Raw genomic sequence first — 22,220 nt, 5'->3', positions numbered from 1 at the left:
TTTTCTAAGTACAATTGAATCTGAGGTTCAATTGAACTCTTCTTTGTACGTGCAACACTGTAATTTATGCATATCATGTCCAGTATTTCTAATAGGGAAGTTTTCCGTCCGATTAAGCATTCGTGTCATATTCAGAATTGTGGTGCAGAGTCTTTGGCTTGATGAGGTACAGGAAATGTCAGTCCATGTATTTTTCTGCTCGTAAGATTTGGCAGTACATCAGCATGGAAAACACCAAAGCCAGAATCTGGAGAGAGAAATGCAGTTTGGGGTTATATCTCAGCACGCTTAAAGTACAAACTAACAATAATTGCTGTCACAGCTGCACACGGGGTTACCTGCACGATTCCAATGCAGATTCCAAACCCGAGCACTGAGGTGATGTTAGCCAGCAGCCAATTTTTGGCCTTTTCATAACATGGCTAAAATGAAGAAAACGAATATAAAGTATAAACAATAATGCACATTGTTTGTTCTGATGATTGTTGTTCATGAGCAATGTGGTTGGTTCTCAGTAGTTGGTGGTATACAGAAACAGGAACGTGTGTGGTGCATAAGCTGACTCTACTGTTCTCTCACCTCTTCCCATCGATGGCATGGTTCAGGACTGTCCCTGCAGCACGATTCAGGAACTTTCCTATCGGAGGTCTTATTTTCCCAGTCGGTGTGGTTGCTCACTCCACAGCACTTGAACTGAACAGAAACCATGATTCACATTTAAGAATCTCAGTCATGCTTTGTGACCCTTTTTAAAGGTGACATAGAATGATTGAACGGAGTATATTTATCCTTTTTCTGTGATATGACATGTAGACAAAAATGTTTTTGTTTGGGTCTGTAATGCCTTAGAAGCTTCCTAAAAACCTCTCTCAGATAGCTCTATTAGGGTGGGGGATTTTAAACAACTGGTTTTGCAACTATTTGGCTCCCCCTACTGGCTTAACTTGCAATCTCATTACTGATTGGCTGACTTGCTGCCACTCAAAAAATGTAGCCAATTATTTTAAAGTGGAGGGGCAGTTAGATGCCTGTGATGTCATAAGCATCAGTTTTTCAGATTGGGCTGTTTTCTGGCTGACATTTCTAAAAGAGGAATTTCTATGAGACTGAGATGTTTAGCACTTTTTGTATGTTTGTGAATGTGGGTAGACTCCCATTATTCAACAAAGACAAGGTAAAAATGGTTTTTCATTCTCTGTCCCCTATAAATCGAACTTACGATTCTTTGCATGTTGTCCCAAGATTTTTTCAGCCCTTCTTTTTTTGTATAGTCTTTCATTCCCTCTCTCAGGTCATCTTTAGCTTTCATGTCCAGCTAAATGGACAAAACAGAGGGAAAGAGGGGCGGATAAACAGGAAGTAGAAGGCAAAGGGATTTCCTGAAAGGAAAGGCCAAAGTATTTGTTGATCTTAGATGTTATGCTCTCACCTCTTCATGATAGATGCACAAAATCAGAATGAGAGTCACTTCAATCAAGACTAGGAATAAGAGGATCACAAAAAACTGCAAGAAAGTTAAAGAAACGTATAAGTATGGTTAAGATATAATACTCTAAAAAATGCTGGGTTTTCAACCCATAGTTGGGAAGTAGTTTATTATAATTACCTAGAAAATGTCCATATTTGACCAGAGGTGTAAAGTACTTAAGTATTTTTACTTTACTCAAGTACGTTTTTTCAAGTATATGTACATCATCAGTGTGTTTTTCTTTGGTAAACTTTTACTTACATTCTGATGCATAATAACTATATTCATAAAACATTTTTTTTACTTTATTATTTTAAAACATTAAAGGGCACCTATTTCATTACTAAAAAACAATGTTATTTTGTGTATTTGGTATAATACAATGTGTTCACATATGGTTAAAAACACATTATTTTCCACGTACATTTTTGTAGCTCCAGATATCCTGACTTCCTGAAACGCACTGATTTTTTACAAACTCATAGATTTGAAAAGCGATGTGTTCCTGATTGGCCAGCTAATCTGTATGTTGTGATTGCCATGAATACTTATGACATCAGCCGGAAATATGACGCCCCTTACCATGTTTGAAAGATTATTAACTTACAGGCTGTGAGTCCAAGCGTGAGGAATTATGATAATGTCTGTCTTTACTACATCACCAATACCAGGAATTAAACTGTTGCCTACAATCCGTGGGTTTGTTGTAGTCCAAGAAAAGAGATTTACCTTGGAGACGATATCTCGCGTCATCGTTTACTTTGTGGTATGTAACTTTGCATATCGTTAACATACTAATACACACTTACACACCAAAGGAAATGTAAAATTGTGAATTGGATAATTTGTACTCTTTAGAATCTAGTACTTTGTATACTTTTATTTTTAAATAAACATTTGATTGAGTAAAGGTAAGAGTTTTAATGTGAAATGTACTGGAGTAAAAAGTATAATATTGGGATGGTTTCCCGGACAGGGTTTAGGTCAATCCAGGACCATCTTAAGACAAAACATTGTCAACAAAAGATGTTTTCAAATTAAAGCAGGCAGCTCAAACATGCGGGACTAGGATAAGCCCTGTCCGGGAAACTGCCCCTAAATGCTTTAAAATGTATTAAAGTAAAAGAAAAAAACAATGATAAAATACAGATACTTGAATTTAAATGTACTTAAGTAAAGTACAATGCCCCAACCATGGGTTAAAGAAACACATTTGTTTTTAGTGCAGAACTGTATTATACTGTCAAAAATAAAGGTACAAAGCTGTCACTGGGGCAATACCCTTTAAAAAATGTCCTAATATGTACCATTTAGGTACAAATATGTATCTTTGAACTGCCAATATGTACCTTTGAAGTACTAATATGCACTCTTTGTGTACAAAGGTGTACCTTTTTGAAACTGTGCAGTGACTTTTGTACCTTTATTTCAAAGAGTGTATACTTTTAAAATATATATATTTTAATAACCAAGTTTGCAGATTGATTCTGTTTTAGTGACATCAGTAAGGATTCGGATACCTTACCGTCATCAATAGACATCTCTGTTCTTTCAGAGCACCAAGGCATCCAAGAAACCCTGTTACCATGGTTACACCCCCAGCAACAAGCAACAGATTGGCAGCAGAGAGTGAAGGGAATGACAGCGGTAGAGATGAAAACTCTGACTGTGTGAATGCGAGCCACACCCCAACGCCAAATAAGCCACACCCTCCCAACTGCACAAACAAGCACAGGTACAACAAATCAGCATATACAGCAAACTCATATAAGTGCCTATGTTATTTGTTTTTATCTACATTGTCCTTTTATACATTCTGCTCAGTGAAAGTGACATAACAGAGTTTCAAACCTGTTTGTCCACTGAAGACACAAGAACGTATTTGTCAGAATGTTAAAAAACGTTTGCATATTCAAACTCTACAGCCTCAAGTCACTGTAAAGTTTCATTGTATGGCAAATGCCAACATCAGCATATTTCATGAATGAAATAAAGCCATACAGGTTTGGAATGACAAGTTTATAAAGGAATAGTACTAACCCAAAAAATGAGGTTGAAGATAAACATGAGATACTTCACACAGCAAAGGCAACCTCTTGACGCAGACATCTGCATTAAAGAGAAACAGCAGAGATAGGGTCATCAAAAGGGTGTTTGTGTACTTTTACAGCTATATTTGTGAGATTACATTTTTGGTAAGACCATTTGAGTGAAAACAAAGAAAGAAATTTTTGCCGGTCCTCCTGACAGATTTAAATGGCTGTTTATGGTTAGTTGTGATAGTTGGGATTAGGGTAAGGGCAACACTGTTACTCAGAAGGGAAGTGCAGTTTCCAGGCAGGAAGAAACCACCCTTGTGTTGAACTACTGATAGCACTAAGTTAACTCTAAACATAATGGATGTGCCATGTTTGTAAAATACCCTCATTTAAAAACAAATTACAGTTCATGTATCTAATTCAGTGATCATGTCTATGTAATAACAACCCTCAGTGACCAGAAGACATCTTAATTATATTGCTGGTTATTCTTTCTTTGTTTTCCACTAAATGTGGTTTACATTTGCCCACTGAATTTATTATGGGGCAAATATGTAAACATTTAAGCCCCCTCCAAGTTGGGCAGCACATGTATTATATGATTTCATCGGTATGCCAGTAATAGGTCTGTAAATTGGGACCATATGTTATAAGTAAATTAAATTGGAGTTCTCTAAATATGAGATCATTTTAAAATGTAATCCTACACTAGAGAAACAAAAACACTGTGACGCTTTTCTTGTCAATATAAACACTTAAAAAGTAAAGAGTAAAGATGTATCAATCAATGACATAAAAATTTTTTTTTTTTAGCTAGTTCTAAACAAATGTCTTATCTGTACCAATAAACGTGTCTTATTAAACCACAGGTTTGTGTAAACAAAATAAAATAAAATAATGCATGTGATGTTTAGCAAAACTTTACACAAAACAATAATTAAAGAAATGTACTTTACCTTTAGATGGACACCGAAACAGGTAATTCCTAGGTTTGCAGAGATATAGTTGAGCTTTCACTTTGTCCTAAATCCAAAAGTTCTTGTATTGTCTTTTTGTTGTTTTGTACTGATGACGTTCATGAGATCTTTTTTGGTTTGTTCATAGGCTTTTTCTGCTCTAGTTTTGACTGTTGATCGCATAAAATGCAACTATAAAAGCTTCAAAGACGTACTAAACATAAAGTTTTAGTCCTGCAGTACGAGATACAAGATTCTTTCATACACTTTTTTTCTTTGTTTTTTATCCTTTAAGTCGTTTGTCACCAGAATTCCTCTTGTAATTCCAAAAGTTCTTTTTTAAAAGTGAACAAGTATTTGTTTACTTATTAGTGTATTTCGGTCCCCTAGGTCTAAATGGCTTTCTTGTTTTTCTCTGGCTTTCTGTCTGCCCTTCTATCAGCTATTTTCCTCCACTCTGGTTCCAAATAACTTCCAGATGTATCTCTCAACCCACTTCTCTCTCTCTCTCTTTTCCCCTCCTCCTGCCGGTCTCTGGAGAATCCATTCTTTTCCAAGACCCTCCTCCTCTTGTTAAATCTTTCTCCCTCTCTTCTTGCTCTCTTTTTCTTGGTTGTGTCTAAACAATCCTGATGGATGTTAATAATAATAAGCTGGGAAGCAGATAGGTTAAAAGTTAAAAGCTTTGCAGTGATCTGGGATTTTCTATCTATTATTCAGATCTTCAGTCTAGTTTAAACACATGCACACCTACTAATGTTGTAACTCTTAATTCATTTTCTGTCACAAATACATTTAAAATGCATAGATATATATCTTAAGGTAAATGAGACGGGGTGGTTTTGGATAAGTTTGACTAAAAAGTTGAAATATCGTAACTTTAAATGTAGTTTAAATGTGATTGAAAACAAAAAAAAATTATTATTCAGGAAACAGTGAGAATGTTGTAAAAAGCGCCATCTGCTGGTCATGTACTCAAGTTAGTTAGAGAACAACGTACAGTACTTTTATGCAGTTGATGGAGACGTTAAAGGGATAGTTCACCCAAAAACGAAAACTCTGCCATCATTTTTCTCATCCTCATGTTGTTGTAAAGCTGTCTGAATTTCTTTCCTCCGACGAACACAAAAGAAGATACTCCGAGAAATGATGGTAAGCACACAGTTGATGAATTCCATTGTATTTGATTCTCCTACTATTAAAGTCAATGGTTACCATCAGCTGTGTGCTTATCATCATCTATCAAAATATCCTATTCCGTGACCATCAGAAAAAAGAAATCCATACATGTTAAGAACAACATGAGGATGAGAAAACTTTGACAGACCCTTAATTCCTGGGCGAACCATCCCCTTAAATGAGCATATTACAAGAAAGTTTAATGCCCATGCAATTTCATGGAAAACATTATAAGGTTTATACAAAATTATAAGGTCTTGGTTAATTTATTAAGGTTTAAAAAGCCTAAAATAATCTTGTATAATAGCCAGTGACTTAAAAACAATCAAAAATACTAGTGCTGGGCAAAGATTAATTAATTGCATACAAAACAAAAGTGCATTTCTGCCTAATATATGTGTGTGCACTGTGTGCAATTATTATGTATATTTATACACACACACACATACATATATACATTTAGAACATTTTTATTTATATTTTATATATCCCTTTTATTGTTAATATATAATATATAAATAAATAAATATACAGATGTAAATGTTTCTTAAATACATACATGAAGGTGTGTGTATTTATATATATATAACAATTACTCACAGCACACACACATATATATTAGGCAAAAAAATCACTTTTATTTTGTATGCGATTAATTGTGATTAATCCTTGCCCAGCACTAAAAAATACATTTAATTACACGTATGGCACTTAAAATGGTTCCCTATGATAACGAGACACTGAACCACTTTGTTTGTTTTACCAGCTTCATTGATTTAGTATTAACTCTTTGTATTTTACCAGGATTCAGTAATAACTCACTTTACCGAAATGTTTGACATTAAAATGTAAATTTTTTGTTTATTTTGTAAAAATATTTTTTTAGAAATCGTTCATTTAAATGCATATTTTGCGAAGATGGTAACAGTGAAAAATGAAATTTGGACAATGTAGGCCAAAAGCAAGAGGCACATACCCTTTTGCAAAAATAAAATAGAACAATAATAACCAAAAAAAGATTCATTCAGTGCTTATTTGGATTGAAATTAGAAATGTATTTGTAAAGAGTTTTGTTTGTACTTGTTTATGACACAATGGCCAGTCAGATAAAGTAAGTTCATATAAAGAATATTAGACTGCTGTTGTGAGACAAAATGCTTCTCCACTAAACGTCTTCTCATCAGAAGCCGGTTTCTCTTCATTGTTCCTCTCTGTAATCTTGTCCTCATCCTCATCTATGTAAAGCAAAGGTTCTTGCTCCTCCCATTTCTTAGCTTCTTTGGTTCCTTCCCCACCCACTCCACCGTTAGATGTGTCATCTGTTTCGAAGGGGGCAAACGTGCTGAGCACCACATCGTCTCCATCCCTGTTTCCATTAGCAGACTCCGGAGCACCCTGTACCTCTCCATCACACTCCACTCTCTCTCCAGCCTCCAAATGCACAGGCCCCGCCCACGCATCCTTCTCCACCCCTTTTTTCTTCTTGGCATTTTGTCCATTCATGTACCCAGGGCCGAACTTTCCCGAGGTGTTTTTTTTCTTTCGACATAGGATACACAGTAACAAGCACACAAATAGCATACAAACGATACTTACACACACTATGGTTATAAAACCTTGTGTCTGATGGAACGGGATAGTTTCACTTGCATGTCCAACAGTGGTAGAAGGTGTAAAATTGATGGGGGCTATGCCTTCTCCAGACGTCGAGTGGTGCGGTTCAGGACCACCATGAATATATTGTGATGTGAAAGTTAGAGTTTTAGTTGTAGAGATCGATGTGGTAACATAAGCAGATGTGGTGGCTTCCACAGCCGTGGATGTGATGGATGTACTGGACTCAGTCCGGTCTCTGGTTTGTTGTAAAGTGGTAGCTTCTGTTAATTCAGTAGTCACTGCATCTGTTGTTGTGGTCGGCTCATGTTCGTGATGTACAGTAGGCATACTGGTCAGGTCAGCAGTAGTGATGCCACCAGTGGTTTCGTAAAGACTCGTGGTTGGCAAAGAAGTTGTCGATTCAGTCACAGTGATGGTTGTTGTTTTCACCGCCATGGTTGTTTGTTCTGCAGTTGTTCTTTCAAAAACAGATGATGGTGTCGTTTGTTCTGTCCCGATAACATTTTGCACAGTAGTCCCAGCTGTTGATTCATCAAGATTCGTGCTTATTTGATAACTCTGTGTGGATTCTGAATGAACCTGATTTGGTTCTGTTGTTAGTGCTGGGACAATATCTGTAGTTGGAAACGTACTGGTGCTTTCAGTCATTAATGTTTCTTTCACAGTCTCAGTAATCGATAATACGCTGGTGGCATATGTGTCCGTCCTATTCATCTCTTCTGCCTGAATGGACGCGAAACAAAGTCCAAAAACAAGCAGGACATTGCTGAAAATTTGCCTCGGGATGTGCATGCTGGCTAAATAGTCACTCGGGAGAAACTCAAGAAGGTTTCTTACAAGGTATTTGTTAATGCTCAGGTGAGCAAATATTGTCTTTTATATCCACTTTTGAGTCTCCAAAATGTGAGATTGTGTAAAAACTCTCAGGAGAAATTTATCTGCAAATGCATTTATGTAACAGGTTCATATTGCACACTTAGCGTTCTGCTGGGGTAATCGTGCATGTATCTAGGCCGGAAAGGTTTGCACAGCCTTTTTGTTCCTCTTTTCTTCTATTCTCTCTTTCAGTGTAACATGGCTGATTTCAGCCTTGCCCAAATTACCAATGCGGCATACTTAAAAAGACACAAGCAGAAAAAATATGTTAGATACTCGATTAGCACTCTCATTTGTTCAAATTATCCATAGTTTGTTTTTTTGGTGAAGCTACATTACATTTCATGAATAAGTACATGAATGATTCAGCTTGGCGGTGGGTGATTTATGACAGCAGATTATTTTACATCATACTTCATCATTTTTTGATTAAGAGCACAATGGAAATACCTCTCTATAGTTATACATGCACGTGATTTCAGTTCAAGTCTACAATATAATGTTTGCCAGAATAGTAGTTTAGTGTATAACCTTTACTCTTCTTTTGTGTGGTCTTCCTGTCATTAAGCATCTTAAAATACCATACCCACAGGACTACCTCAGTTCATTTTTGTGTTTGGTCTGAATAATATGCGAGGCTGCACTTACCTTCATATTTCTGAAGAAACTCACTGCTAACTCCGACCACCGAGACCAAACTTCACATGTGAAACCTTAACGTACCAAGAAGCAAACACCTATATCCTGTTCATTTCTGTTACGCTCACTCCTGCATGCTCTCTTTCTATTTCTCCTCCCTCTGACCGTCTCGTCGTATCACTGGCAGCATCTGTATGAGAGGGGCTGTAACTGAAAGATTAGTAAAGTTGCAGAAATGCAAAATGCTTTATGATGTTCTGTTAAACGTTTATCTTGGTTTTTAGGGTGAAGTGGAAAAGGAGAAGCTAGGCTGTAATGGGAAGCTCTGTCAAGGGTGTGTGGGTTTTTTCTCTGACACTTCAGTTTGTTTTAGACTCTATATGCACGCACCGAATTTAGCATCATATATTTATGTGTATGTATATGTATGTGTGTATGTATGCGTGTGAGTAATGCGGTATGGGTTTGTTTGTTGGGTGGAGGTACTTGTGTTGGGTGGGTACATAGAGAGGTGTGATAGTTTATCTTAAACTCTTCTAATAATCCACTTTGATATATGTGTTACCATCTCAGTTGATATTAACCTTTAAAACTGAAAATATCTCTCACAGGAGTTTTTATGCCCTTATTGCAACTTCACACAGAAAAGTTTCATTTTAGCAGAAGACAATATTTTTTGTAAAGTCCCTCTGTGGGACTTCAGCAGAAAACAGCAGACTTATGAAAAGTATCAATTCCTTTTTCCGAACACCTTTTTTGACATATTTGTCTTTTTTTTATCAAGAAACAAGTCTCATCAGTAACGCCCTATATGAAATGTTCCTCACACAATTTTATAATGAATCTAAATATTTTATTTCAGGTGTATACAGCACAATATAATGTTTACTTGTATCTATATAAGACAACACTGGAAGATTTACAAAAAGATTTTATTAGCGGCGGTCACCCCTAGAATATTTGGGGTAAGTCACCACTAGAAATTACTAAACCAGAAGCTGCAGGTGTGAAGTGTGTGGTCAAATAATGATCCCTGTCACTGGAGTGAAACACTTTTAAAGGGGACATATCATGAAAATCGGACTTTTTCCAGGTTTAACTGCTATAATTGGGTCCCCAGTGCTTCTATCAACCTATAAAATGTGAAAAAGATCAACCCAGTAACTTAGTTTTTGTAAACCAATCTCTGCAACCATGTGAAAAAATAGGTCATTTAAATTTGTCTCCCCTTTTAATGTCAGAAGAGGTTAATACCGCTCTTTAATCTGCACTTTCCAACCACAGCACTGCCATTTAGTGCAGAGATCAGCTCATTTGCATTTTAAAGGACACACCCAAAAATGGCACATTTTGCTCACACCTACAAAGTTTCAATTTTAACATGCTATAATAAATTATCTATATGATCATTTTGAGCTAAAACTTCACATGCGTACTCTGGGGACACCAAAGATTTATTTGACATCTTAAAAAAGTATTGTAAAATGTCCCCTATAAAAAATACACTTTTGCATCTAAAGAGTTAATTTTAGTACCTCAAAAGTACGCTCTAAAAACAAATGGTGCCAAACAGCACTAAAAGTGGTTCACTGGCTCGTATTAGTAGAGTAACCATTTTAAATGCCATATAACACATATGTAGTACCTGTGTAGAAGCATATTGTGCTATATAGAAACATATCTGGTGCTATATTACCCCCGCATGGTTTTTAATGGGTGCTTTAAAGGTGCTATATAGCACTAAAAATGGTTCCCCCATGATCACGAGCCTCCAGTGCTATTTAGCATCAATTTGTTTTAGAGTGTACATACCAAGCATGCCGCACAAGCCCTGAAAAGTGAAGCCAAAACGTCTTGATCGCCCCCCAGTGACTGGTCCCAGTATAGGTCATAAACCCTGCCTCCCCATGTTATTCAATGGGACTTGAGACCAACTAAAAAAAAATTGAATTACACTTCAATTATCTTTTTTCCGAAGCTGGTTTCTGTCATTTACTGTAGTTTTTATCACGCTGATGTAAAGTCAAATGTTTGTTTTTTAAATAAGTTTGTTTTTAGTTAGTTATTTAATGATATAAAAACGGTGATGTCACGTCATGATTGACAGCTGTGATATCGTGTGATATGCGCATTCTGTGAGAGTGAGGGCGAGGTCTTGATTTCGCTGCTTTACTTCCTGCTCACTACTGCGCAGGACTGGTCCCGAAATCGTTACTGCGCAGACTCAAGACCCAAGATGTTAGCGCCGTATCTGGACACTGGCGGCTTCACTTTTCACCAATGGAAAAGAGCGAACAGGCGTCGTCCATCTTTTTTTAAAGTCTATGGTACATACTAAAAAGTTTAAACTCCATATTAATTGTTCAGAGGTACATATTGGTACCAACGACTTCATATTAGTATCGCAAAGGTACATACTGGTACCCAGATGCGGACACTACTTAAGTATTTTTACTTTCTACACAAAAGTAATTTTTTAAAGCAACACTATGTAGTTTTTTTACCTTTAAATAATGTCTCTAAAATTATTTCAGTGATAGGACAACTTTTAACTGGACAAATTGTACTGTTGCAGCAACCTGAGCAGCCTCCTAGCTGTTACAAGCACACTCTGAAAGTGGCGGTGGAGGGTAGGAAACACAGCCCCGCCCCTCCCCCCGCCTGCAGAAGAGTGTCTGATACCAGGCACTGTTGCGCTTTTCAACCACATGGCGGAGCTATAAGTCACTTTTACATGGAAACTACATAGTGTTGTATTTGTATTTTATCAGTGTTTTTTTTAAACATACATTCCAAGGCATATTATCATAATTTTACTCCACTACATTTCATAATTTCAAGTTTTTGATTTATATTTAATATTTAAGTTCATTAAACATCTAGTATTTTTTTTACTTTTACTTAAGTAAAAGTACACAATTTTTATGCAATTAGGTATTAAATCAATTTTAATATGCAATATAAAAGTATGATTCTATGCTTTATAATGTAGTGAATTTTTTTGTAAAGTAAAGTAACATTTTTCCCAAGACAAGATAAAGCACAAATGCTTGGTAAATTTACCTAAAATACTCAAGTAGTGTACCAAATAGTTTATATTAATACCTCAAAGGTACACTCTGAAACAAATTGGTGCTAAATAGCACTAAACGCTTGTAATCAAAGGGGAACCATTTTTAGTGCTATAAAACACCTATGAAGAACCATTCGGGGTAATATAGCACCAGATATGGTCCTATATAGCACAATATGTTTCTACAGAGGTACTATAGGTGCTATATGGCACTTAAAATGGTTCCCGTATGAATACGAGCCAGTGAACCAGTTTTAGTGCTATTTTGCGCCGTTTGTTTTTAGAATGTACATGCGGTACCAAAGAATTAATATTAGTACCTAAAAGGTATATTGGTACCAGAAGCTTCACATTAGTTGTTCAGTGGTACATGGTTACCAAAGAGTTGGTATTAGTATCTCAAAGATACATATTGGTACTAAAGGCTTCATATTAGTTGTTTAGAGGTACATATTGGTACCAAAGAATTTTTATTAGTATGTGAAAGCTACATATTGGTACCAAATGTATACATATCTGTACCTACATAGATCATTTTTGGCCGTTTAGAAAGCCATCAGAAACGTTATATAGAGGATGTTCCTTTAAACATTGCAGTTTAATGTAATAAATAAGTAGAAAACAAATATCAAAATAGTAAAAAAAAATGCATACATACCAACTCATTTGTAAGCTCAAGAAAGGAATCTTTTAAAATGTACATGTTCATATGAAGAGTTTCGTTGCAAAACGAGATAAATCCATTTTTTAACATTTTTGTCAAAACATGTTTATTATTATGTTTTCATGTTATTATTTTGTTTTATGGTGCTACTTAGCTGTATTTTTTAAGTTATGAAGGTTTAAATCAAAACAAACCAACTGCAATTGAATTGAAATTAATTGGAATGCACAACCAAAAAACGAGAATTCTGAACAATTAAAAAAAACGGTGGTTATCTCGTTTTGCAATGAAACTCTTCATATGCTAAAGTGATGGAGTAAAATTCTGTGGTTTAAATGGAGCTCCCCACTCTTTCCTATAAAAGATCAGGGGGAATCCCTGTTAAGCTTTCTTCGGTCGGGCGACTTTCCAGTTTTTCTCATTTTTTAATGTTATCCACCCAACGGAATCAACTTACTCATCATCACTTTCCAATATACTTTATACTTTCTTCTCAGTTTGTGAATTGTCCTCAGACAACCAAAAGTGTAAGATCAAGCCAGCAGATCTTAGTATAGTAACATAATATCAGACTTATTTTCTAACATGAACAGGCGGTTTCCCAGACAGGGTTTAGATTAATCCAGGACTAGGCCTTAGTTATATTAGGACATTAAGTAGTTTTTACAAATAAACCTTACAAAAACAATACTGGTGTGCATCTTGAGACAAAACAGTGTCACTGATATATGTTAAGATATGTCAGTACAAGATGTTTTTAAAGGGACACTCCAATTTTTTTTGAAAATATGCTCATTTTCCAGCTCCCATAGAGTTAAACATTTGATTCCCACCGTTCTGGAATCCATTCAGCCGACCTCCGGGTCCGGCGCTAGCACCCCCAGCATAGCTTAGCACAATCCACTGAATCTGATATTAAGCACTGCCCGAAAATAGTCCCCTGCTATTGAAAGTAACCAAAGGGACTATTTTCGGGCAGTGCGTAATATCACTACGCAAGTCATTGATTATTACGCCAGAATGAGAGTATAGTTCCTAGTCATATCTGCCTAGAAAATCAAGACTTTTAATTTTCTGTCGGTCTTAGTACACGATGTAACTACAGAGGGGTCAAGTTTTAAATAGAAAAATATCAAAACTCTTTGGTTATTTTTTAGCGTGATGCTAATGGTCTAATAAGATTCAATGGATTGTGCTAAGCCATGCCAAAAGTGGTATCGCCAGACCCGGAGATCAGCCGAATGGACTCCAAAATGGCAAGAATCAGATGTTCAACTACTGGAGCTAGAAAATAAGCACATTTTCAAAAAAAGTGGAATGTCCCTTTAAATTAAGACAGCTCAAGCATGCATTTTAGTCTGGGACTATGATAAGCCCTGTCCGGGAAACCGCCCTAAACTGTCCATCAAAGTGTTTATATATACAGGCTGATTCCTGGAGGTAGAACCGTCTAAACTTTTTCTCCAGCAGTCTTTCAATGTCTTTCTGTCCTCTCCTCCTTAATTCTTCTATTTGCGTACCAAAAGTCTGTTATATCATCCACAGTCACTCTAGGCTGAATCCACAACTCGTTCTCGTTCTGATTCTGTTCCTGTTTTTTCCTCTTCATCCTCTCCTCCCTCTTTCTTCCCCTCTCCTTCCTGTCTGCCTCCAACGTTGATCCGTTGACATACCAGAATTCCACTCTCTCCTGTACTGATGTTTTTGGATCAGCCCACAGGCTCTCCCTCTCCCCCGGTCCACCTTTTTCCACCTGCCTTCTTCCACTAATCGTCATCCTTTTTTTTTCAACCGAAATACGGACCCACAAGAAAATGCTTATTCCCAGGAATACCGTAGCAGTGATGGCCAACGTCCACAGTGTAATAAAGCACACCAGTTTTGATTGCAGAGTTTGTTTTGAGTTTGCGTCGAAACATTCAGGCCAATGTCTGTTTTTTGTGTCAGTTTTAATTGATGTGACATTTATGTCTGTTACAACTTCAGCTATGATGGAGCTGTTGTTGATATCGGTGGTGTCACTGGGTGTGTCTAAGGTAACTAGTGTCCTATTTTCACTTCCCGTGTGCGCTGTAGAGTTTGTGACTGAATATTGTGTTGTAGATTCATTTATCCCACTGTCCTCATTTATGTCTGTTACAATTTCTGCTATGATGGAGCTGTTGTTGATATCGGTGGTGTCATTGGGAGTGTCTAAGGTAACTAGTGTCCTATTTTCACTTCCTATGTACGCTGTAGAGTTTGTGACTCCATATTGTGTTGTAGATTCATTTATCCCACTGTCCTCTGTGCTGGACTGTCCCGTCCAGCGTCCACCACTTTTCATTTCATTGACAGGTGTTAAGCTGTGATTTTCAGCTCTTTCTGTAATATTCAGGGTATGCAAGATTGTGGTCATGGGTACGTCTGAATTTTGAGAAGTTATAAAGTTGCTGTCTATTGTTGGTGTTGCAGAAGTTGTATCTGTTGTGTTGAAATGTTCCTCTCTGTGTGTTTGAACTCTGTTTTCAGTCATGAGGCCGTCACTTCCAGTTGTGCCTTGTGTTGTTGACTCCTCGTTCGAATTAGCAAATGCTGCCTGGGTGGAGCTCATTTCGTAATTTTCTTCGTAAACCTTCGTGGTTGCGTTGCTTTCTGCTGTCCAGTCTTTCCACGATGCCGTTTGGGCACTGTTGAGCGGTTCTGGTGTGGGCTGCTTGTCTGGTGTGGTACTCCAGATGCCTTCAGTCTGTGTTTGAGTAACTGAGCCCAAACTGCTGTGCTCATGATCGTAACTCGTGTTGTGCGCACTTGACCGTCTTCCTGTTTCATTTTTGTCGTCCTTTTGTGGTGTAAATTTAAAGGAAACGGTTGTGTCCGTTACACTTGTGTCTGTTTGAAACATAAGAGTATTTCTGTCACCATCTGTTGTATTTGCAGTATCCATAAAGTCATTCTGAGATTGATGCATGGGTACTGTTTCCTCTGTGGAGGTCGCGTTCAGAGTCGAACTTGCATGTGTTTGTGCTTCACCAGTCAAATCTGTTGTTGTTGTTGTTATTATTGTGTTGTCCTGTGTTGTCGTGACCGGAGGGGACAAAGCTGTTGTATGCATGTTTGTTTTTGTAGTTGCTCCAGTGATTTGTATGGCTTCAGTATAGTTCCTCTGGGTGTCTGCAGTTGGTGTGTTGTAATTGAAAGATGAGGCTTTGAGGAAGTGTGTAAGCCACACTGTGATGGACAGTAAAGTCATCTGCATTATGACTTCTGTAAAAGACAGAATAAGGGACTACATGAGAGACAGTGTGACCAAATTTAACTGATGTTCAAGTTTATATATACATTTATAAAGCTTAATTGTTGTCTAATACTGGGAAAAACAATAGATTGGTTGACTCGTTCATTTATTCATTTAAAAAATACAAGGTTCGAAAAAAATAATCTATTTCTTATTCTTTGAGAGTCTACTGCTTTCAATACTGTAATAGTGAGTTATATTATAAAGAGTAAATCCTATAAAAGTGTACTTTTACACATAATACAATTGATTTACATATAATTAAATTGATTTCCCCTTACAAACATTAACCATTGTTTGACTACAGTTAAAACAAAAAAACATATTTACTAATAGTTAAACTATGGTATATGGTAATTTTCGTAAGGGTCACTCGACTGATCTGGCAGTAAACATGCAAAAAATGCGATGTAAAACTATGACACAACCCGTCACATTGAACCATCTGATTCACCTATGTTAATGCTTTAATGAGTTAATAAAAAATTATTCAACATAGGCAGATGAAAAATGCCGTACCTGATGTTTGTAGCTCATCACGCTGTCTCCTGATTTCCTGTAATCACTGTGTTTGTACAGCGGTGCCTTCTGGGATACTTCTCTCATCTAGCTAAAACATAGAACTGACGTAAGGAAGTGACAGTTTGATCGCCATGGCACCGGTGGGATGAGGTGAGAGTTTGAGGGTAAAACAGGATGTGGTTTGGTTGCTCCACCTCTTGCCCCTTCCTAGTCAGAAAAAGAACGGATGATGCAAACACATCCTGTTGACTCAAAAAACATCCAGATTTATAATCTACAGAGCGCACTAATGAGAGCACACGCTCGCTACAGTCGGTTTAATCTGCTTGATGCAAATGCAACTAGACCTTGATATAGATATGAAAGCTGTGACTGTTCTGTGTTTGGCAAATGGGCAGCACCTTGCGGTACCACTCACAAAATGGCACCAAATCACTCTGCAATTCGTTTATCTTCACTATTCCTTGAATATGTCACAATATTACAAAAAACTGAAAAAGTTCTTGTTTTTTTTTTTTTATAGTTGCTTCAGTGATTTGTATTGCTTTAGTATGGTTGGGTGTGTGCAGTTGGTGTGTTGTAATTGAGAGATGAGGCTACTCCTCCTCTGAATTTGTTAAATTCTCATGCTTTATTAAAAAATGACCTAAACAAATTTTTCAACAAAGTTTTCAAAATTTTTCCAATACAAACATTGCTGAGTTACTGTAAGGCACTTTACACATTCTCCATTCGAGGGTTCCAACTTGTCATGAATTTTCTGGAATATCATGGAATTTTACAAAAGGCCTATTCCAGACATTGAAAGTCAGGCAATTATATATATTGTTATATTGTCCAAGTCATGGAATATCAGGAATTTTTTGTCACTTAAAATTTTAGTTTACGTTTATCAAAATGTAATCTGCTTGTTAAGTTTTGATGTAAAGTAGGGCTGCATAGCAACTAATTGCAACTAATCGTTTGCAGAATAAAAGTTTTTTTTAAATCATATATGTGTGTGTACTTAGTATAATAATTATGTATACATAAATACACACACATACATGTATAATTTTAAGAAAAAATGTGTTTATATATTAAATATTCACACACACACACACACACACACACACACACACACACACACACACACATATATATATAAATTATAAATAAATAAAAAACTGTATATACACATGGAAATATTTCTTAAAAATATACATGCATGTATACATAATAATTATACACAGTACATACACATATATGATGTAAACAAAAACTTTTATTCTGCAAACTATTAGTTGCGATTAGTTGTAATTCAGCCCTAATGTAAAATTTCCGTTTCCAGGTTCAGGGCTACACTGATTTCAAGTGAGACTATCTAAACAGACGTTTATTGGCATTGTTTACTCCAGTGGTCTCCTTCACAGTGCCCGGGGGCACCAGGTTGCCTGCACAGATTCCTTGAGTTCCCTGCCAATGCACATTCTATAAATAGCCTCTATTTTAATATTTTTTATATAATTATTTAATAGATTGGATTCTTTTATTTATGTTAACATTTTAAACGATTATAAAACATATCAACAAGTAAAATCAAATAAAATCAACAAGTAAAAGAAAAACGTTTTGTGTAGACTATTTAAAAAAGTAGCCCTCCAGATGTTTAATCCATTGTGGTAGCCCTTGCTCACAAAAAAGTTGGAGACCCCTGATTTACTCATTTAAGGCATTTAAAGACATTTTTATAAACTCACGATGTACACTACATTATCCAGGCTCACGGTATACCGGACATAGTTCATGGAAATTCAGCTTTTAGTCAGTGAAAGTAAGGGAATTTGACATTTGGCTTAGAGCAGTGGTGTTCTATGGTCTGGGGCCCCCAGGGGGGCCGCGAGATGGTGCCAGGGGGGCCCCATTTTTATGACATTTTATAAAATACATTCATTTATCATGAATTCTGTGTAATTAAACCTAAAAAGAAATAAGGCTACTAACCAACAGCACTACTTTGTATAACTTAATATGTTTTGTTTAATTAAAATGTTAAATTTTAGAACAGTTTTGGCCGCACGCGGAAAAGTTTTGAGAACCACTGGCTTAGAGTGTGAACCCTGTCATCTTTGCTATTTTTGTATAAACAAAGTTAAATGTGTTGTATGATTTTGCTGATTATATACTGCACTCTAAAAATGGCTGTGTTATTTTGAACCATAATGGGTAAATATTGGACCGAACACATGCTGGGTTAAAAATGACCCAATGTTGGGTTGTTGTTATGCAACCATGGGGTATAATAACCCAGCAGTTGGGTTAATTGGCCCAGCATTTGTTCTGTCCAATATTTGCCCATTATGGGTCAAAAATAATATATATGTGTATATACTGTGAGGGATAAATTGTTAATTTAATGAGTCACAACCCATCATTAAAAATCATTATTGTAATTATTAAGATGTAAATTAAATTACAGATCTCTGTGAATTTCCTAGTTTACCATTATGTCTAACATTTTATTTTTCATTTTATTCATTATTCTTTCTCTTTATATATCCAGTTTATATTTTAAACACCCATATATTCTGTCACCCTACCCCATACTTCTTTTTGTCCCTTCAGTGATGCTATAGTTGCTGTGTCCGTGTTTAATGGAGGATTGGCTTAGATTAGCTGTTGGAGATAGCCTTAATCTGTCTTAGTCACTGAGACACAGTTTATAAGAGAAGAGCTGAGGGTAATTACACAGAGTGCCAGAATACAGATGGCTTTTATATGTAAGTAAACCAGAGAAAGAGAGTGTTAGAGAGAGAATCATTAGGGAAAAAAATCTCTTTAGACAAAGAGTTATAGATGGACAGTCAAGGTGTCAAAGAGTTACAGGGTGAAGAAGAAATAGAACAGGAATTGCTGTCGTATACAGAAGAAGAGAGGGAAGATGATGAGGTGAAAGAGGATAAGGAAGGTATGGCAGAAAGACAGGGAGAACAGGACCGAGAGGAGCAGAGAGATATAGAGGACTGGAATGGATTTATTGCAGGAGAAGAAGATGCTGCTGAAGAGGAGATAGTCCCAGATTGGAAACCAGGAGACCCTGTGACCCCTCAGTATGTCCTAACACTACCAGGATATACAGACGGTGAGGTCACCAAATGCAATGCAACTTTTTAAGGCCATTTTAGCTTTTTAAATTACAGTTTACTAATATGAACAAAGATAAAGGATGATTTTGTCAATTTACATTATTTTATCTCAGTTATGTTTTAGTGGTTACACTATGGGTAGAATTGGCTATAGCACTTTAAACACTCTAACATGTTACCTCACATTTTCCATTATATTGTAATACATTGTGTATTACTACAGTTTTTGTTGTGTAATGTGTACAGACTACTTGTGCTGTCCAGAAGACAACATCTACAATATTCGCTTCTCACGTTTCAAAATTAGAGACCTGGAGAGTGGATCAGTCATTCTGGATTTAAAAAGACACTGTCCAACAGGTATGACGTGTGTGTGTGTGTGTGTGTGTGTGTGTGTGTGTGTGTGTGTGTGTGTGTGTGTGTGTGTGTGTGTGTGTGTGTGTGTGTGTGTGTGTGTGAGTGTGTGTGTGTGTGTGTGTTAACTAAAAAAACAATTTTATTTTGAATAAAGCTTTTTTCTTTTACAGCTCAGTATTAAAGTTTCAAACAAATAATGCTTCTACTAATGCGTTGCCCTCTAGTGGAAGTTACATGGAAAAGCAATTTTATAACTTAATGTGTCTCTTTGTCTCTTCTCTCTCACACAGAAATAAAGGATGTCATAGAGCTGGATGCAGGTCGCTTCATTCAGTATCATTTCACTCCGGCTTTTCTAAGTCTGAGAGAGATTGGAGCTTTGTAGGTCTTTAATATGAGTCTAGTTCCCTAAATGAATAAATGGCCTTTAAATAGATAGTTCACCCAAAAATGAAAATTCTATCATCATTTACCCACTCTCATGTTTTTTACAAACCGGTCAAAATTTCTTTGTTTTGATGAACCTGAAGAAGGATATTTTGAGGAATGTTCGTAATCAAACCGGTCATGAGTATAGTGAAAGTGACATGCATGCAACGCATACTTGAAATGTAACCTTTACATTTAACCCATCCCAGTGAGTAGTGCACTCACACCCGGGGATCAATTAGGGTAAGGTGCCTTGCTCAAGGGCACCACAGTTGCAACCCTCCGGCCATGAGAGACTTGAACCAACAACTCTCGGGTTACAATACCCACTTTCTAACCACTAGGCTACAACTGCCCCATATGGGAGTGAAAGGGGCTCAAGAAACGGTTTGATTGCGAACATTCCTCGAGGTGTCTTCCTTTGGGTTCATAAGAACAAAGAAATGTATACAGGTTTGTAACACCATGAGAGTGAGTAAATGATGAAACAATTTTCATTTTTGGATCTCTTTAATCCCATATATAAATTGTTTACCATGTGAACCTGCATGTGACAGAGTCACATATTATGATGTATATATGATGTTGCATTTTTACTTAAATTATAATTTAAATTTCAACTTTTTTTTATGTGTTTTTCACCTGCCAAATATCTGCAATATGTTTGTACACTGTAAAAAATAAAAGTTCAACTTAAAATGCTGGTTGACCAATATTAGTTGACACAATGTTTTACTAATTTTTTTTGTTAACTAACATTTTTAAGTTGAATTAACTCAATTTTAAGGCAACCAAGTACCACTGTTTTTATTAAGTTGAACCAAAAAATCTTTTTAGAGTACACATGCATGCACAAACAAACAGGGAATGTTTTTCTCACCCAGTTCCTTCTCTTTACCAACCAGGTTGGAGTTTACAGTGGGTGGTAAAGCAGTAAACAAATTTCGACTTATTGAGCGACATTACTTCAGGGATCTACTGCTAAAGACATTTGACTTTGAGATCGGTTTTTGTATTCCACACAGCAGAAACACTTGTGAACACATTTACTGCTTACCAGACCTGGATTCACACGCAGGTGCGTTACACTCCTATGCGTGTTCACATTAATGATGCATTCAACAAATTCATGATAAATAGTGTATGAGTTGACACTTACTGCTTGTGTATGTTTATCAGTGTACAACACCTGATCTCTTATGTTCATTTCAGTTGCAGAGATGATCACTCACCCCTTCGAGACCCGGTCAGACAGCTTTTACTTTGCCAACAACACACTGATCATGCATCATAAAGCAGAGTACTCTTTCAACCAAGAGCTGGAGCTCTAAACACATCAGAGTTTCAATCATATTATAGCAACAGTAAACAGATCATATTAACTTATTATTATTATTCATATATATAACTTATGATTATTGTTATATATTTGGTTTTACCAATTCACCATCAATTCCCATCTCAGTCCAGAGTCACAGTTCGAGCTGCCAGATAAATAAAACATCTTGAGGATCCATAACAGGCCTTTAATGTTTCTCTTTTTCTCTATTATCCTGTTCTGGGGCTCATAAACATCCTCTCTATTTTTATCACAAAACAATGCACATGACCCTTTCCTCTTATCAGGGGGTCTTACAATTGACATAAACACAGTTACAAAAGAAAATTTGTTGTATTATTATTTTATGTATATTTAAATGGCCTATATAGCTTGACCTTTCACTGTCAGTACTTCCTTTATTATTTATTTATTTTGTTATTTATTCCTGCTATTATAGATACTTATTAGTCTATCTGTCTGTTTGCATATTTGTCTCCTTTACCGTAGAATGCTGTTAAAAGATGTTTTAAACTTACTTTACTCACCAGTGTTAGTTTAAGTTTGAAAAAAAAATGGTTGTTTATGTGAACTGATTAAAAACTGAGGACTTCAAGTTGTTGTCATTCCTGTGTTCACACTTCTTCTTCTTGGCCATTTTTAGCTGCCATAGGTTTCTAA

At 36.4% G+C, this 22,220-nt stretch overlaps 4 protein-coding genes and 1 long non-coding RNA gene across 6 annotated transcripts; 1 reads left to right on the top strand and 4 right to left on the bottom strand.

Annotated features, from left to right (window-relative positions):
* Positions 1–19: 19 nt before the first annotated feature.
* tspan4b (tetraspanin 4b) lies at positions 20–5,199 on the bottom strand. The gene is made up of 8 exons (XM_055193848.2): positions 4,464–5,199; positions 3,509–3,577; positions 2,994–3,185; positions 1,430–1,504; positions 1,220–1,315; positions 580–693; positions 339–422; positions 20–247 (listed from the first exon to the last, which is right to left on the bottom strand). Exons 2-8 carry the CDS (start codon positions 3,575–3,577, stop codon positions 179–181), a joined length of 699 nt encoding a protein of 232 aa, XP_055049823.1. The 5' UTR covers positions 4,464–5,199; the 3' UTR covers positions 20–178.
* Positions 5,200–6,476: 1,277 nt separating this feature from the next.
* LOC129436038 (uncharacterized) lies at positions 6,477–21,220 on the bottom strand. 2 transcript variants are annotated; one of them, XM_055193841.2, is made up of 3 exons: positions 21,102–21,220; positions 8,784–8,964; positions 6,477–8,374 (listed from the first exon to the last, which is right to left on the bottom strand). In XM_055193841.2, exon 3 carries the CDS (start codon positions 8,049–8,051, stop codon positions 6,774–6,776), a length of 1,278 nt encoding a protein of 425 aa, XP_055049816.2. In that variant the 5' UTR covers positions 8,052–8,374; positions 8,784–8,964; positions 21,102–21,220; the 3' UTR covers positions 6,477–6,773. The 2 variants fall into 2 exon arrangements, with proteins under 2 accessions (XP_055049816.2, XP_073713348.1); XM_073857247.1 differs by lacking the exon at positions 21,102–21,220 and having other exon boundaries at positions 8,784–9,119.
* LOC129436036 (uncharacterized) lies at positions 12,284–16,453 on the bottom strand. The gene is made up of 2 exons (XM_055193839.2): positions 16,308–16,453; positions 12,284–15,757 (listed from the first exon to the last, which is right to left on the bottom strand). Exon 2 carries the CDS (start codon positions 15,747–15,749, stop codon positions 13,986–13,988), a length of 1,764 nt encoding a protein of 587 aa, XP_055049814.2. The 5' UTR covers positions 15,750–15,757; positions 16,308–16,453; the 3' UTR covers positions 12,284–13,985.
* On the top strand, positions 18,706–22,155 carry unc119c (unc-119 lipid binding chaperone c). Its single transcript, XM_073857256.1, has 5 exons — positions 18,706–19,431; positions 19,682–19,795; positions 20,083–20,173; positions 21,127–21,299; positions 21,434–22,155. Exons 1-5 carry the CDS (start codon positions 19,146–19,148, stop codon positions 21,550–21,552), a joined length of 783 nt encoding a protein of 260 aa, XP_073713357.1. The 5' UTR covers positions 18,706–19,145; the 3' UTR covers positions 21,553–22,155.
* LOC141351070 (uncharacterized) lies at positions 21,415–22,209 on the bottom strand. The gene is made up of 3 exons (XR_012359232.1): positions 22,088–22,209; positions 21,661–21,705; positions 21,415–21,548 (listed from the first exon to the last, which is right to left on the bottom strand). It is a non-coding gene; the product is annotated as an uncharacterized lncRNA (long non-coding RNA).
* Positions 22,210–22,220: the final 11 nt, after the last annotated feature.

Source organism: Misgurnus anguillicaudatus, chromosome 19 (genome assembly GCF_027580225.2).
Source record: "Misgurnus anguillicaudatus chromosome 19, ASM2758022v2, whole genome shotgun sequence".
NCBI classification, from domain to species: Eukaryota; Metazoa; Chordata; class Actinopteri; order Cypriniformes; family Cobitidae; genus Misgurnus; species Misgurnus anguillicaudatus.
This window is presented reverse-complemented; position numbering and strand designations above follow the sequence as displayed.